General features: G+C 37.7%; 2 protein-coding genes and 1 non-coding gene across 4 annotated transcripts; 1 reads left to right on the plus strand and 2 right to left on the minus strand.

The window, feature by feature from the left end:
• The first annotated feature begins 2,279 nt into the window (after positions 1-2,279).
• On the plus strand, positions 2,280-11,040 carry LOC146518449 (ninjurin-1-like). The gene is made up of 3 exons (XM_085158480.1): positions 2,280-2,626; positions 6,159-6,396; positions 8,536-11,040. Exons 1-3 carry the CDS (start codon positions 2,570-2,572, stop codon positions 8,676-8,678), a joined length of 438 nt encoding a protein of 145 aa, XP_085014606.1. The 5' UTR covers positions 2,280-2,569; the 3' UTR covers positions 8,679-11,040.
• On the minus strand, positions 10,432-10,559 carry LOC146518451 (U6atac minor spliceosomal RNA). The gene has a single exon (XR_014874330.1). It is a non-coding gene; the product is annotated as a U6atac minor spliceosomal RNA (small nuclear RNA).
• On the minus strand, positions 10,432-13,897 carry card19 (caspase recruitment domain family, member 19). 2 transcript variants are annotated; one of them, XM_085158479.1, is made up of 6 exons: positions 13,808-13,897; positions 13,286-13,425; positions 12,203-12,359; positions 12,010-12,072; positions 11,687-11,752; positions 10,432-11,548 (listed from the first exon to the last, which is right to left on the minus strand). In XM_085158479.1, the coding sequence occupies exons 1-6, from the start codon at positions 13,812-13,814 to the stop codon at positions 11,442-11,444; spliced, it is 540 nt and encodes a 179-aa protein (XP_085014605.1). In that variant the 5' UTR covers positions 13,815-13,897; the 3' UTR covers positions 10,432-11,441. The 2 variants fall into 2 exon arrangements, with proteins under 2 accessions (XP_085014605.1, XP_085014604.1); XM_085158478.1 differs by having other exon boundaries at positions 10,432-11,551.
• Positions 13,898-14,207: the final 310 nt, after the last annotated feature.

Below are 14,207 nucleotides of genomic sequence, written 5' to 3' on the forward strand. Positions count from 1 at the left end.
TGGGGTACTGACTTTTTGTTTTATATTTTGTGAAGCACTTTGTGATCTTTTTATCTAGAAATGTGCTATATAAATAAAATTTTACTTACTTACTTACCAGAAGCTCAAAACAGAAGTCAGTATTGGATAAGCTGTTTGGCATTGGCAGGGAAGATTTGAGAAGTTTATAAGGGCCCAGCCCACACACTCAATTCTGCTGCTCAATCCACAAATGCATCTTCCTTACAAGTGTGGCACCATTTAAGGGGAAATAAACAGGCTTTCCAACACTATGAGATTTATTTCCAAGAAGCATTGTTACAACAAAGAAATAATTGACCAAAGTAAAACAGGTGGAAGCTCAGAGGAGGACATAACCAGTTTTTGAGACACCTGATCTGGGGCAAAATGATGACCCCAATATCAATTATGGATACCAAGTATTGTGTAAGGCAAGGCTCTGAAGACGTGGAGCTCTGAGGTTTGGTTTCTCAACTGCTATCTTTTCCCCCTCATTTGTTTCTGTGATGGACTAATCTTGAAGAATCTGTCCTGATTTATTGGTTTGGCAATAACTAGGAACCACTAAATATGGATCTAATGTTATCTGAGTCATGCTGTGAACACAGATATGCTGATGAACGTTTGCAGTTTTAAGGCCATATTCAGAGATGAAGCACCTCCGTTTGGCTTGTGACATTTTTTCTACTCTAAAATCTGGTTTCCTATTTTCTGTGTGATGTAATCAGAGGACCAACTGTCTTGGTGTATGTGGGCAGCATTGTCCTTTTTTCACCCAATTTCTGTATCATCTAAATTGAATTGATAAAGACCAAAGGTTCAGTTTACTTCAGATGATACATGAGGATGGGGTTTAAGCATTGTTCTGTGGAGGATCAGGTTGATCAGCTCACCCAAAATCAGTGATAACATGTAACTAAATGGTTTGTTCAAATAGTACACCTTTAACATGCCTTTGTGTCCGTAGTCTGAGATCAGTAGGAGCTTTATTTATATGAGATGTTTAGAGTTATCTATGACATTAAAGTAACAATGATTTTTGTCATGTGATGTAATCAGAGGACCAACTGTCTTGGTGTATGTGGGCAGCATTGTCCTTTTTTCACCCAATTTCTGTATCATCTAAATTGAATTGATAAAGACAGGAAAGGTACGGTTTAATGCACTTTTAGAATAAATACTATAAATACTAATACTGCCAAACTTTAAACTGATGCTTCTCATCTCCTGACAGCTCTAGGTCTGACTCCTTGTCCACGATTGTGAGGAAAATCCTTTCTGCCTCAGTCTGCCCTCTGCTTCCTGAAATTTGAACACAAAATGCGAGGTCCCCTTCTTTCTTTCTTTTTAAGACTATACTGTGAAAGTATTTTTACGTTCTCCACACCAACAGGAAAGTTGAGTTTAACCTTTTCTTTTTTTATATAGAGTCGACTTTGTGAAACAAAGATTACCAGGGTAACGCAGGGAACAATGGGAATCAGTTGGTGGGTGGTAACAGGCGCTCTAAAGGCCCATAAAAACAATTATTAAACAGTCCTGTCATCCTCACTGTGCCTTATGTAGCACTCACACATCACCTAAAGTATGTTCGACATTTCAGCTGAAAGATCTGATTTGCTTTTTCGTGCTTAATTTGATACTTGACTTGCGGTAGAAAGCAATCTTGTAAAACGTAATCATCATCCACTGGTGACAAATATATGATGCTATGACATCATTTAGTGGGTGGTTTAGGAACTGTTTATTCCTGGAGTTTTACATATATATATATTTTTTCTTTTTACTTTGGGCCACTACAGGTAAAGTTATATCTAAGACAGTGTAGCACTTTCAAAAACCAAAAAATAAAAAGAGTTTACATGTCAAACGCTAATTTTATAAATTTTAATAAATTCTTTGTCTCTTTTCCTTACATAATCACATGAATTCAACTTGTTATGCTCCACATATACGACTGGTCTCTCACAGGTTCTGTGCCCCACAGACTAAGAGCCCAAGTATACAATCGCTCTCCAACACCTCAAACTATTGTACCAGATCTACCAGTTTACGTTATTTATCCTTACATTTTATTGGCAGTTTGCACATCATTTACACTTTTTTTTTTTTACTTTTGTTTTGGTTCAAAAGAGCTGCTCTCAGTGGACAAATACAATGTGAGTGCAAAAAAGAGTTCATTTATTCCAATTCTGGTTTTTGTTTTAAGGGCAATACAATATTACCACACTAGATGGCAGTAAAGTCATTCTTCAACCGTCTGTCAGCGAATAAGTGTGACAATGATCAAAATAAAATTCCATTTATGTGTATTTTTAACTTTAAGTGTGTCGTACTAACCCCATATATATAGTATAGTGATACCCAGCCCTCCTCGCAGTTCTGCTATCAGTCCCCCGCTTTTCTGAGGACAGCCGCCCTCATGTTTCAGGGGCGGTAGTCTGAAGCTATTCGTCCTTCTTCCTCACATATTCATTGTACAAGCCTGTAAGGACCGACTACAGACGCGGCTTTCCAGAGACCCACGGCGGAGCTACATGAACATCCTCTTCGACAAACATTGACAATAATGGCTACTGAAAACTTCGAACTGACCGGCGATGCGGACAAAAACGGCGAGGCAGAGGTAAGGACTGCCAACAAATTCTTGTTTAGCAATATAGCCCTCACTAACATCCTGCTCAGGCTCAGCCAAGCGCACATTCCCACAGAAATAATTCCCAGTTTGTGGCAGTGTGGGATATTCCCGGCTTACACGGGTTTTTTTCCCATCCATTTCTCTCATCTGTTCACTCATACTCATAATGTCGCTTGATGTAGACCAGAGCGACTGAACTTGTGTCATTCAAAGTATTAGAAATGTAGTGAGCTAATTGTAGCCAGTTAGCTGGGGTTTGCTTTAATTTGCCTGTAATTCCAAGGCTAATTTGAACATCTTCTGACATTTTCCACTTGGTTTTGTGGTGTGAGAGAGAGTTCATCTGCTGTTGTCCAAAGGCTCAGTTTACTTCAGATGATACATGAGGACGGGGTTTAAGCATTGTTCTGTGGAGGATCAGGTGGATCGGGTGGATGAGCTCACCCAAAATCAGTGATAACATGTAACTAAGTGGTTTGTTCAAATAGTACACCTTTAACATGCCTTTGTGTCCGTAGTCTGAGATCAGTAGGAGCTTTATTTATATGAGATGTTTAGAGTTATCTATGACATTAAAGTAACAATGACATTTTGTGTTTTATCAAAACGTCCAAGGTGTCACTTGCATGGGAATACACTGCATGCTGACCTTAGCAGATGAGTGCAGTGGAAAGCTACAATAAAGTGTTATTGCTTATTCTGCCACAGTAGTCCACAGGAAAGACTCTGAAGTATGCAATGGGTAATCCGAACCCAAGGCAGAGAAACCCAGTCATTAATGATTGACAGGCTCATTTGAGTTGTACCAAAATTATTAGGTTACTTGATTAAGTGAATCCTATAATCAGTTTGTTACCACCACTATTAAATAGCTATTAGTTATGAATTTGATTAGTCATAATTTGAGTCGCATTAGTTGCATTCCCGATATGTCAGTAATAATTAAAAGTAATAATGATCAAGTCAGAGTGAGAGACATACACCGAGTTCTCACCTCAGAGTTCCTGTGCTCCTTAGACTGCGTAGTACATACAGCTTGATTTAATATTAACCACAGACATTATATAAAACAGGAATGGCAGCCAAAGGTCACTCATTCCCATAGTAGTTTGGGTTATGGTGGCCTTTGGTTAGCTACACAATGAAAACCACATCACACATGAGCAACAGTCAAAGACTAAACGCAGTATTACAAGCTGATCATCCAGATTGCCCCATTAATGTTAGTGTTATGATTTCTAATCTTTACTAGTAATCGGCTTTCTTTTGATATGTAAAATAAAATAATACTGCTGATAGATGATGTGATCACATAAATAATGCAGCCCTGAGTCCAAAAAATTGAAACAGAGGAATTTTTTTGCTCATTCTGTTTACCACTGTGTTGTAATAGCTCTTGTTGTAACACAGTTGTTGGTAGATGTTGATAGAAAACCAAAAGCCAATTCAGAAGTACCTCAAAAAATTCTATCTGAAGATGGTTAAAGCTGTGGTTGCAAAAACACTTCCTGTCCTATAGAAACAGCTCTCTCTCTTGACCTCTGTAAACACTTCCCTGCTGAGTTTGTGAGGTCAGTCCCTCGCGTTGGGTCCGAATGAGTTAAAAAGGTTGTTCATTGGCTAATGAGTTGTTAATCAGAAGTCATTTTTATATCACTAAATATTGGTATTGATCTTAAAAATGGTAAATTGGTTTGGCCTTACTCTCTGACAATGTTTGAATCGAAGAAATCAGTTGTTGCACTAGAAAGCAAAGTATGTTCTCATTGCCCTTTTTACCGAACAGTTTGTTGTTAGACTCTTTTTGTTTTTTTCAGTAATGTGGGGTCAGGACATAATTCTTTTACTATAAACCCACGGTCGAGGAATGTGTTTGAAATTAGCAAGAATGCTGCTAGTGCAGTTTCATCTGAAGATCAGGGCCATTCAACTGTTTGTCAGATAGTACTGCAAGTGTCAGACTGAGACTAAAATATGCAGATGCTTTGATGATATTAATAACAATAATGGATTGCATTTATATAGCGCTTTGAGGGTCTCGAAAAGATCTCACTGTTGGGTTTGTAAGGCCATGTTACTCCTAAATTTCTATCTCGTTCAAAGAGAAGATATAAAACAAAGTTCTAAGTTAATCGACCTTAGTGTTCTCCTTTTTTTTAAAAAAAAGAATCGATAAGAGAATCGATAAAGAATCGAATCGTTAAACAGAATCGAAAATGGAATCGGAATCGTGAAAATCTTATCAATACCCATCCCTACTCATAAGTATCTTTTTCTCCCTCTGTGGCCTGGCAGGCTTTCATGGCTGCAGTCAGAGTCAGACCTCAGCGTATAATGTTGCCAACCGGTGCACAAGGTTGGTGTTGTTGGGCCGTTAAACCTCCACCCAGCTGAAACTTTGAGCAATTTGTATGAGAATCTCATTAGGAGAAACTGGGGTTTCACCAGTGACCATAGTTTCCTGTGACGAAAAGTTACTATTATTTTTTGTTAGTTCCAAGTTAACTTGGAAGAGAAACTGAAGATAACTACTACTTTTTTCTTTCTCTTTTAGTGCTTTCTGTTTAGTATTGAATAAATAATCTTGAGTATCTCGCAGTAATCAAACATGTAACCCTGATAGTGGAATAAGTGTGGTGATTTCACCCTGTATGATGCCAAATGTATGCGCTAACAAATACTTATTCATGAGATATTAATAAGCGTCTTCACTCACTTTCCCCCTGTGTTTGGATAGAGGTCATTTTGGTGTTTTTGTGACCTGGTCACTTGGGGGAAAAAAAGAAATAAGAGGATGTGTGTTATTTATGACCTTTGGCCCAAATCCAACTCCTTCTCCTTCTACTTGATGAGAGTTCCTGTTCAGTTTAAAAAAAATACTTTCACTTCCATTAATATCGTCCACATCACTTCTCAGGTTCAGCATGTAACATGTTGACTTTTTGAAACAACACCCAGACATGGACAATGCACCATATTGCTAAAGACATTCAGTGAGATTTGAGAAGTCATGTGTTGACTAAAGCAGGCAATAAACAAACTCTGGGCTGTTTGTCTTATGTGAAGCTTTGTCAAAAAATATCCTGTTTCTGCTGCATTATTTTTGTCATTTATAGTTCGGAGCCGACGACAGCAGAATACAAAACAAAGTCATTCTTAATCATGACATGTTGTTCTAGGGAAACCAAAACTGTAAAGTCAGCCAGTTACATTTTGAAATAAATTCCATTATGATGGCAGCAGCAGAGGACTTCTCCCTCTTCTGTATATTAAAGTAACCTTGTAAATAACCCAGTTTATGCAACAGGACAAGATCACTGTGCTTTTTAGTTAAATTGTGCAAAACAAGTACTACATTCAAGTGTGTTTATTGTGATTTAATTTAATAATCACTAAACGGGTAACTTACCTGAATGTATTAATGTTTTGAGCTTTATCGAGAGTAGAGCTGTTAAATGTGATTGTGTGTAATATTCACTGTCTTTGTTATACTTATGTTGGGGTTTGTGTTTGTGTTCAGACCCCGCGGCAGGGCCATGAGAGGCGGCTACAGACATCCCTGAATATGAACCACTATGCCAATAAGAAGAGTGCAGCAGAAAGCATGCTGGATGTAGCTCTGCTCATGGCTAATGCCTCCCAGCTGAAGGCAGTGATGGAGCAAGGACCAAGCTTCACCTTTTATGTGCCCCTCATTGTTCTCATTAGCATCTCTCTCACTTTGCAAATCCTAGTCGGAGTTCTGCTCATTTTCATAGGTAAGTCTGGAGGTTGTTGCCAGATTTCCATTTGCTTAACTTTGTTACAGTTTTCTTGGTATTTCTGGCTTGAAACCTTTAAAAAAAAAATCAAAATATGAGCCTATAGATTTTTTTTTAATTCAGTGTAAACCATAATTTTATTATCTTTACTACTTTAATTTATAAAGTGATAAATAGGTATTATTCATAAATGTGTTCGTAAATGCAATTTAAAAGTTGTTTTTTCTAGTCTCTGTCTGATCTGACACACATATATACATTCATTGTCAGCTATGTGAAGTCTAAGTTTAAAGCATGTACTATAACGTGAAGGTCATGAATAATTCAGAATTTGTGAACAAATGTCCTTTTAGATTGTTAAGCCTTTCAACCAAAATTCTCAGCATAATTCTCAACTTTAAAAGTAAGTAAAAGAATTTTAAAATTAATATGATATTTGACAGGAAGCCAGCGTAAATTTGCTAAAACTGGAGTGATGTGTTCATACATTTTAACACCTGTTAAAAGACGGGCAGCAGCATTTTGGGCTAACTGCAAGCGATGAAGAGATGAGTGTTGAAGACCCAAATAGAGAGAATTGCAGTAGTCTGTTGCGGACACTTGCTTCTCTAATTTAAAAGAGCTACCTAAAAACACTCCGAGATTCCTTACAGTGTGAGAAAGATGAGAAGCAAGAGGACCAAGGGTAGTTAGCTTAGTCAGTTAGCTTATCAAAAGGGACATGACTTTCAAAAACCATAACTTCAGTCTTATTTTCATTTAGTGTGAGAAAATTCTGAGTTAACCAGTCTTTCACATCATGTAGACAGTTTAGCAAAGCCTGCAGGGGGACAGAGACATCCAGATTCAAGGGAAAGTAAATTTGGATGTCATCAGCATAACAATGAAAGGGGATGTTGTATTTCCTAAAAATAGACCCCAAAGGCGGCATGTATAGGGAGAACAGAGTTGGACCCAAAACAGACCCCTGTGGCACACCACAACACAACGCAGAGGAAGAGGAGTATTGCCCAATAGTAACAGAAAAAGACCTCTCTGATAAATATCATTTAAACTATGATAAAACTGTGCCTTTAAGACCAACAACGTGTTCAAGTCTTGATAAAATAATTTTATCATCAACTGTGTCAAAGGCGGCAGTCAAATCTAAAAGGACAAAAACAATAGAACAACCTGAGTCGACTGTTAAAAGAAGATCATTAAAAACTCTTAAAAGCGCAGTCTGAGTACTCAGTACAGTAATGTAAAAACAAAGAATTACCCAATTTTTTTTTTTTACCTGGTTTTTGTTTCTAAGAAAAATGAGAGCCACATATGAGGATATTCGTTTAAAGAAGAATTTCGATAGAACAGTAGCAGTATAATGTCCTCGTAAGTGGATATCAGGCCCTTGTAGAGAAAAATTGAGTATTTTGGTCTAAATAACCCAAAATATGATGTCCACATATGTGGACGCCAGGTCCTAGGAGGTTAAGGCAGAAAAATTCCCAGGCTCAAACTGCTGAAAAACAGCTGAGCATTTAGAAAGTGGATCTAGGTCTAACACTGCCTGTGAATGCAGGGACCTTAAAGCAGAGATTTTTTCAGTGAAATGTTTCAAAAAGTTTTCACAGTGCAAAGGAAGCTACACTAGGAACAGTGGCACAGGGGTTAACCACAGAATTAAAAACATTAAAAAGAAATCTGGGCTTGTGACTATTGGTAGAAATTACACCGGATAGGAAAGCAGATTTTGCAGCTTTAACAGTTTTCTGATATTTTGTTAAGCGGTCATGCAGGATGCTTTTTCCATTTTCTCTGCACGTCGTGTCTGAGAGCACGGGTGGTTTCATTCAGCCAAGGTTGACGTGAAGATTTGGTGCATTTAGATAGCATGTATCACTTGATTATAAACAGACCCATAAACATTCCCTTGTTATGTAGTGTCTTAATGAAGGAAAGAACTAATTATACACCTGAGGGCAGCAGCTGTCAGCTAATTCATGTCTTATCTTTCAGTATTAATGTGACAGAAAACTGTGTATTGCCCCCATGTGGGGAAATGAGGTAGTTCCTAGTGACTGTGCACAAACAGTAATGATGACTAATGTTTCCATTCCTCCATACTCACGATTATGTTTTTCTTCTTCTGTTTAGTTAAGTGGAATCTAAATGATGAAAGAAATCACTACAGATTGGACATCTTGGAGAATGTGACCACAGCTTTCGTCTTTATTATAGTGGTTATCAACGTCTTCATTACGGCCTTCGGTGTCCAGCAGCCCAGCTCGAGTGGTTGATTGTGTTTTAAATAGTTTTCAATCCCTACTGATCAATTTAGTAAAGGCAGGACATCCAGACAGGGAGAGACAAGATATTTATTCACCAAACTGGCTGGCATGCAGGTGTATTTGCTTTTCTGTAATTCAACCTATCAGGTCTCAAGAGAACCAGTGAACTCAGAGAATCAAGTTACAGTATATTGTCTCCTGTGTGTGTTTCTGAGTATAAGGAGTTTCTCAGACCATGGCCAGTCATGCACATGTGTTGATCAGTTCTTATTTCATGTGGCTATTAACTAGTCTGTTACCTCAGATCTTATAATGCTCAGGTTACTGATGCAAATAAGTAATTGTCTGTATGCGGAAAACAAACATTAAGAGCAATAGTCACAATCACTGTAAAGGTTTCCCAAACAACAGCTAAAGAAGACCACCTGCTTTTATTTTGAAGTTCTTAAACAGGTTAGTATGCCTTTATGTTTTTGGGAAAAAAACAAACAAAAATCACAGTTACTACCACAGAATCCAAAGAAAATTAACAATGGTGAGTGCATCATGATTCATTCTGTCTTGCTGCTGTAAGAGGTATTATATGTGTAACAGCTTTACCATTCTAATAATGTTTACAGCAAGCCTTAACTGCTTTATTTTTTAAAGAGCTATGCAAAATCTGTCTAAAGAAAATTTCAACCTCCTAGCATACACCAGCTCATTGTTGACCCACCTATGGTTAAGAGTTTTTCGTTTGGTTAATGTTCACCACGTTTCTTATAGAATTTTCACCTGAATGGGAAACCCCAAATGAACCAAAAAGAAATGTATTACACCTCATCAACGGTGGTTGAAATAAAACCAAACCCTAACTCATGATGGATTACCGGTGACCTGGTGGATGTTAACAGGTTAAACTTTTTTCCTTGCCTTACGAATTAGTTTGTTTTTCTGTTTGTTTATTGTGAATTATATGGTTACTTTGAGACTTTTTTAAATGCATTTTTAAGGATCGTTGTCTTTATCCTTTAATAATCCCGTGTTACACACTGGCTATTTTTAAACAATTTGTTATACAAAATAAAACTACATAACCATCAAGTTGAGTGTTTTTTTGTTGTTCCTGGTTTATTGTGTGAAGACAAAAGTCAGTTTTACAAAATGATGGCATCCCCACATAAGGCACAGGACACACAAATCATGACAAACTGGCTTTATGTTAACTAATTTTCACCACTAGACAAATTTTTTATGTTTAGAGGTTGTTGATTACAAGGCACAAACACAAAAATAATTTAAACTACAATTTGCCACAATATTAGCATCTGACATCCTGAGAATTAACCTTCAAACCACGAAGAAGGTTTAAGCACCATTACTAGTATATCTTGTGTGCGTTTTTACAGAAAATACTATGAAGTTGTATTTGCTTCAACATTTGGTGCAAGTTAATGTATTACTAGACAGTATTTAAAATAGGCAGGAGAGGCACAGTATGAACAACAAGACAAAAATATCCATACTATATGATACAATATGGATTTATAACTGTAGCAAACTAAATGTAACTACTTCAGTGAGAAGTTTGACGCCGGGTTTTCAGTGGTAAGCCAAACGAGGACAATGAAAAATGAACGTCCTGCCCGAAACAGCGGAAGCAAAGAGTATGATAGATTTCCGTTCTTCAACTGCTCGGTGGAAAAGCAGGGCGCGGTAAGTGACAGAGTCAGCTAAACAGTAACGGGGAAGTTCAAGGAGCGGTTAAAAACAATAACAAAAGAAAAAAACATGGTTAGAGATGCCACGAAGTAGGTGGCAATGCCTTAACCGTATGTGTGTTGCAGGCCACAAGGGCCAATTCCATCCTTGTCAAGGGGAGTGCTAACCTTCTCTCCTTTCATACAACACAACCTCCCAAAAGCAGGACGTCGACATATATACCCGCGAGGACACGGCTTGGTTTCACTCACGGTGTCACTTCCAAACTTTAGTCTAATTAAAAAGGTTGAATATTGATGGATTTCTTCAAACGAGTGGTTCACTATTTATGTTTTCTTTGTTTTCAGTTACATTCGATATTTATGTTTTCAATTGGTTGCAACTCTACCCACAGTGCACTGCGGTAGGAAGCCGTCCTCGCATTGGTAGATGCAGTCACGTGATTGTAACATTCGCTATAAAGTCGTTTAAAGCATTACTTTTCTGGATTTGGCTTGTCCCATGTGGCACTGGATTGTTCACACGTTTAATATCTTTTATTTGTATTGTGAGATGCGGAATTTGGGGAAGTTCTTATGAAACAGAAGTAAATTTAGTGATGTAGCTCCTCTTTTAACCACAAGATGGCAGCCAGGGGCTGTTCTTGACCTAACTGAAGAGCTTAAAACTAGTTCTTTAAAAAAAAAAAAAAAAAAAATTTGTTCTTAACAAATCATAGATTAAAGTCAAGAACGACCCCATTATTTAGTTTTCAAATTTCTCAGTTTGATAAAAGTAATAAAATAAGTTGGGTGTTAGGGAAAAAAAGTTTGAAACTAGTTTTGTGGAGGCATTCCACAGCACAAATCCTCCATTTCATTTTCCTACACTAGTTTTAACCTCAACTGTATTAATCCCTCAAGACCATTTAAATGGGATACTTTCAATTGTGAAGTACCAAATGCAAACAAGCAAAATAAGCGTATATATCATTTACACTGTGTACATAATTACCTTAAAACCCTTGAAAATATATAGTGTGTTGTGCTTTGGTAAAAGCAGCAAGAGCAGAACAACTGAAGAAGACTCCCTTTACTTTATGAGGCTTTCCTCAGTGTACCATATAAGAACTTCTTGAGCTTTTCTTTTCAGTCCAAGAGCAGCCATCCCGAGTGCCCGGCTTCCTCCAGTCACTTTAGCTTCTACACAATAAGAAATAAATAAAAATTACCTCTGGAAAAGGTGAAAATTGTTTTCACACTATTAAAATGAGCATTTATATAATCCTGACAATATAAGATGAAGTCATGTGAAAAATTTGGGAGAAAAAAAATTACCACTGTAGTAATAGAAGAAAGCCATTCCCACTACAAAAGTGAAACAGCCCATAAAGAAGAGGGGACCTGGAAAACAGGAGGCACATAAAAAATTTGGTATCATGTCAGTGCTAAATAATTAGATACAAGTTTTGCCTTGAATAGTTTTGTCACAGTTTTGAAAGTTATTTTTTAAACATTTGGAAAGCCCTCATAGCTTAAAAGCAGCATCGCTGTTTATGTTTTATAGTTTTGTTTCTTAATTATATACATAAATAAATTACACTGTATATTACATGGCACACATGCTGGCACTAATTCTTTACCCTCCCTCCAAATCTTACCTCTGTCATTCAAAGCATGTCTCTGTTTGATGACCCGTGGAAGTTTGAGCGGATCCAAGGAATCTGGAAGCAGGATGGAATAAAATGTAAAATATGCCTACATATATAACCACAATTACTCCCCATAACCTCCAAAAAAACTGATATGTATGAAAGTGGTATGATATGAGTATAAGCCATTTCAGAGACTAACCTCTGAGGTGAAGCCTTGTAGGCAAACTGTAGTAGACCTCCTCAACATGCAAGTGAAGAGCCCTGTAAAATTCCCTGCATGCTTCCTCTCCTTTCCCTTGAAGGTGTGTCAAGAGTTCACCCAGTCGAACACTTGTGGGTACATCCAAGTTTCGGAACTGGACAACAGTTAACAACAGATATTATTTGTTAATCTTACACTGAAATCATTCACTATGGTGTTTTAACCTCAAGATTTCCAGAACCGTGAATCCTTTTTCCAGGTGTCTGTATAGGAATATTTTCACTTGAAGCGATGGGACATAAATAAATACATTTATTACTGGAATTTAAACTAGTTTATGTAAGTGTGCCTGCTGAAATACAATTTTAAAGGCACCTGGCGCTGCTTGAGCATTTTAATTTTATGCAGCTTCACGCTTTTCTTTCTTTTACTCCTGCTATCCTGTTGACTATGGTTCCATTTTCAGAATGAGGTTCTGAAAATCTGCAATCACTACAATTATAACAACTCTCCAAAACCACTTTCTTTCTTCTTCTTCGTCTTCTTTTTAAACCACAGACCTGACAACCTTCTTATAACTGAGCATGAACAAAAAACATCCGTTATTGTGATGTATTTTCAATCAGTGCACACTTTAACGATTTTTGAACACAACAGCTTTAACCAGACCTTAACACCTCCACGTATATATCACAGTAAGGAAAGATGAAACTGTGATACAGGTATGCAGATGTTTGAATAGTGGTTTTGTTCTGGGTTTCTAGATTGTTACACCCCTAGCAACCACTGTATAAACCATAGCAGCTACCATAAACAGCTATAGCGAAACCAAATGCTGCATGCAAGTGATCAAACTAGTAATAACAGCATCGTTTATACAGCTTGTGAGCTCATGGCCATTCTGTTGCTGTGCTGGTTTTATTATGCACTTGCAACTACACTAATAAACACCGCAGTGTATTTCTAGAGCAGTACAACTTCGATTTTTTTTTTTTCAACATTGTTTTACTTGAATGTTATTCCGTTGCACCACTGTCAGTATGCCACAGAGACAGTAAATGGCTGCTGAGGATGACTCACTTTGGTTGCCTCCTTGTCAGTGAGGATCTGCGGGTAGATTCTGTTGAGCTGCAGGATGAGTTTATCCACGACTTCTGTGTCCAGTCTCGGGTCATGTTTGAGGAAGGTGCTGTCCTCTGTGAGCTGCTCACAAAAACTGTCTGTCGGTGTAAACGGAGGCGTTAAACCCATTCGGTATATGGGCAGTTGTTTATCAGCAGGCTAGCATTTTTCTTTGGAAGGGTACGTAAGTAGGCAGTGGTTTACTCATAGAAAAGAAACTTTAAAGCCAATTATTTTTTGTCTCTCGAAACTTTAGCAAGAGTGGAGTATAAGGCGTGGCGAAGTTAAGAAACTTCAAAGTCCCGAACATGACTTGGAATGAGACGTTACATTATCTTTGGCAAAGCGCAAACTTCAGCTTGCCACTGCTGTCGTAATATTGGTCACTCCGAGCTAATCGGGTCATATTATAGCAAAACTGAGAGCTAGATAATGTAGAATAAGCGTTATTTGTTATTTTAGGTAAAGAAATACACAAACCTCCCATTGCAGAGTCCCCCTGTGCCCTCTGTTTTTGGACACGCCCGCTGACGTCATGCCGCCGGCAGGGATGGGCTTACGTCAACGTCTCCCATTAACGAAAAAGAACCCTTTTCAGCGCAAAGACCCCCTAACAACCAACTTTATACAATGTAGCTTTTGCTGTAACTAATTAGAACTGTAACAATTTTATTTGGATCTATTTGTATCATAATTGATGTATATTTTTTATGTCTATACACATAAGTGCAAAATGAGAGCTCTCTGTAAAACCACCTAGTTTCACTTAATGTTAATAGCGTACATAATGTTGCTAATGTTAGATGTGATATAGTCCATCACTGACCAAATGGGTATCCGAACTCAAGGGATGAAGCAGCATTGTGTTTACACGTAACAT

This window comes from Neolamprologus multifasciatus, chromosome 5, assembly GCF_963576455.1.
Source record: "Neolamprologus multifasciatus chromosome 5, fNeoMul1.2, whole genome shotgun sequence".
Classification (NCBI taxonomy): Eukaryota; Metazoa; Chordata; class Actinopteri; order Cichliformes; family Cichlidae; genus Neolamprologus; species Neolamprologus multifasciatus.

Bases quoted from the DNA above. Each gene is read 5' to 3' on its own strand.
- LOC146518449 (XM_085158480.1), top strand. From the start codon at position 2,570: ATGGCTACTGAAAACTTCGAACTGACCGGCGATGCGGACAAAAACGGC. The intron at 2,627-6,158 runs GTAAGGACTGCC...GTTTGTGTTCAG, and splicing joins ACAAAAACGGCGAGGCAGAG to ACCCCGCGGCAGGGCCATGA. The intron at 6,397-8,535 runs GTAAGTCTGGAG...TCTTCTGTTTAG, and splicing joins AGTTCTGCTCATTTTCATAG to TTAAGTGGAATCTAAATGAT.
- card19 (XM_085158478.1), bottom strand. The intron at 12,360-13,285 runs GTGAGTCATCCT...ACTGTTGTCCAG, and splicing joins CTGACAAGGAGGCAACCAAA to TTCCGAAACTTGGATGTACC. The intron at 11,552-11,686 runs GTAATTTTTTTT...CTTATTGTGTAG, and splicing joins TTTCTTCTATTACTACAGTG to AAGCTAAAGTGACTGGAGGA.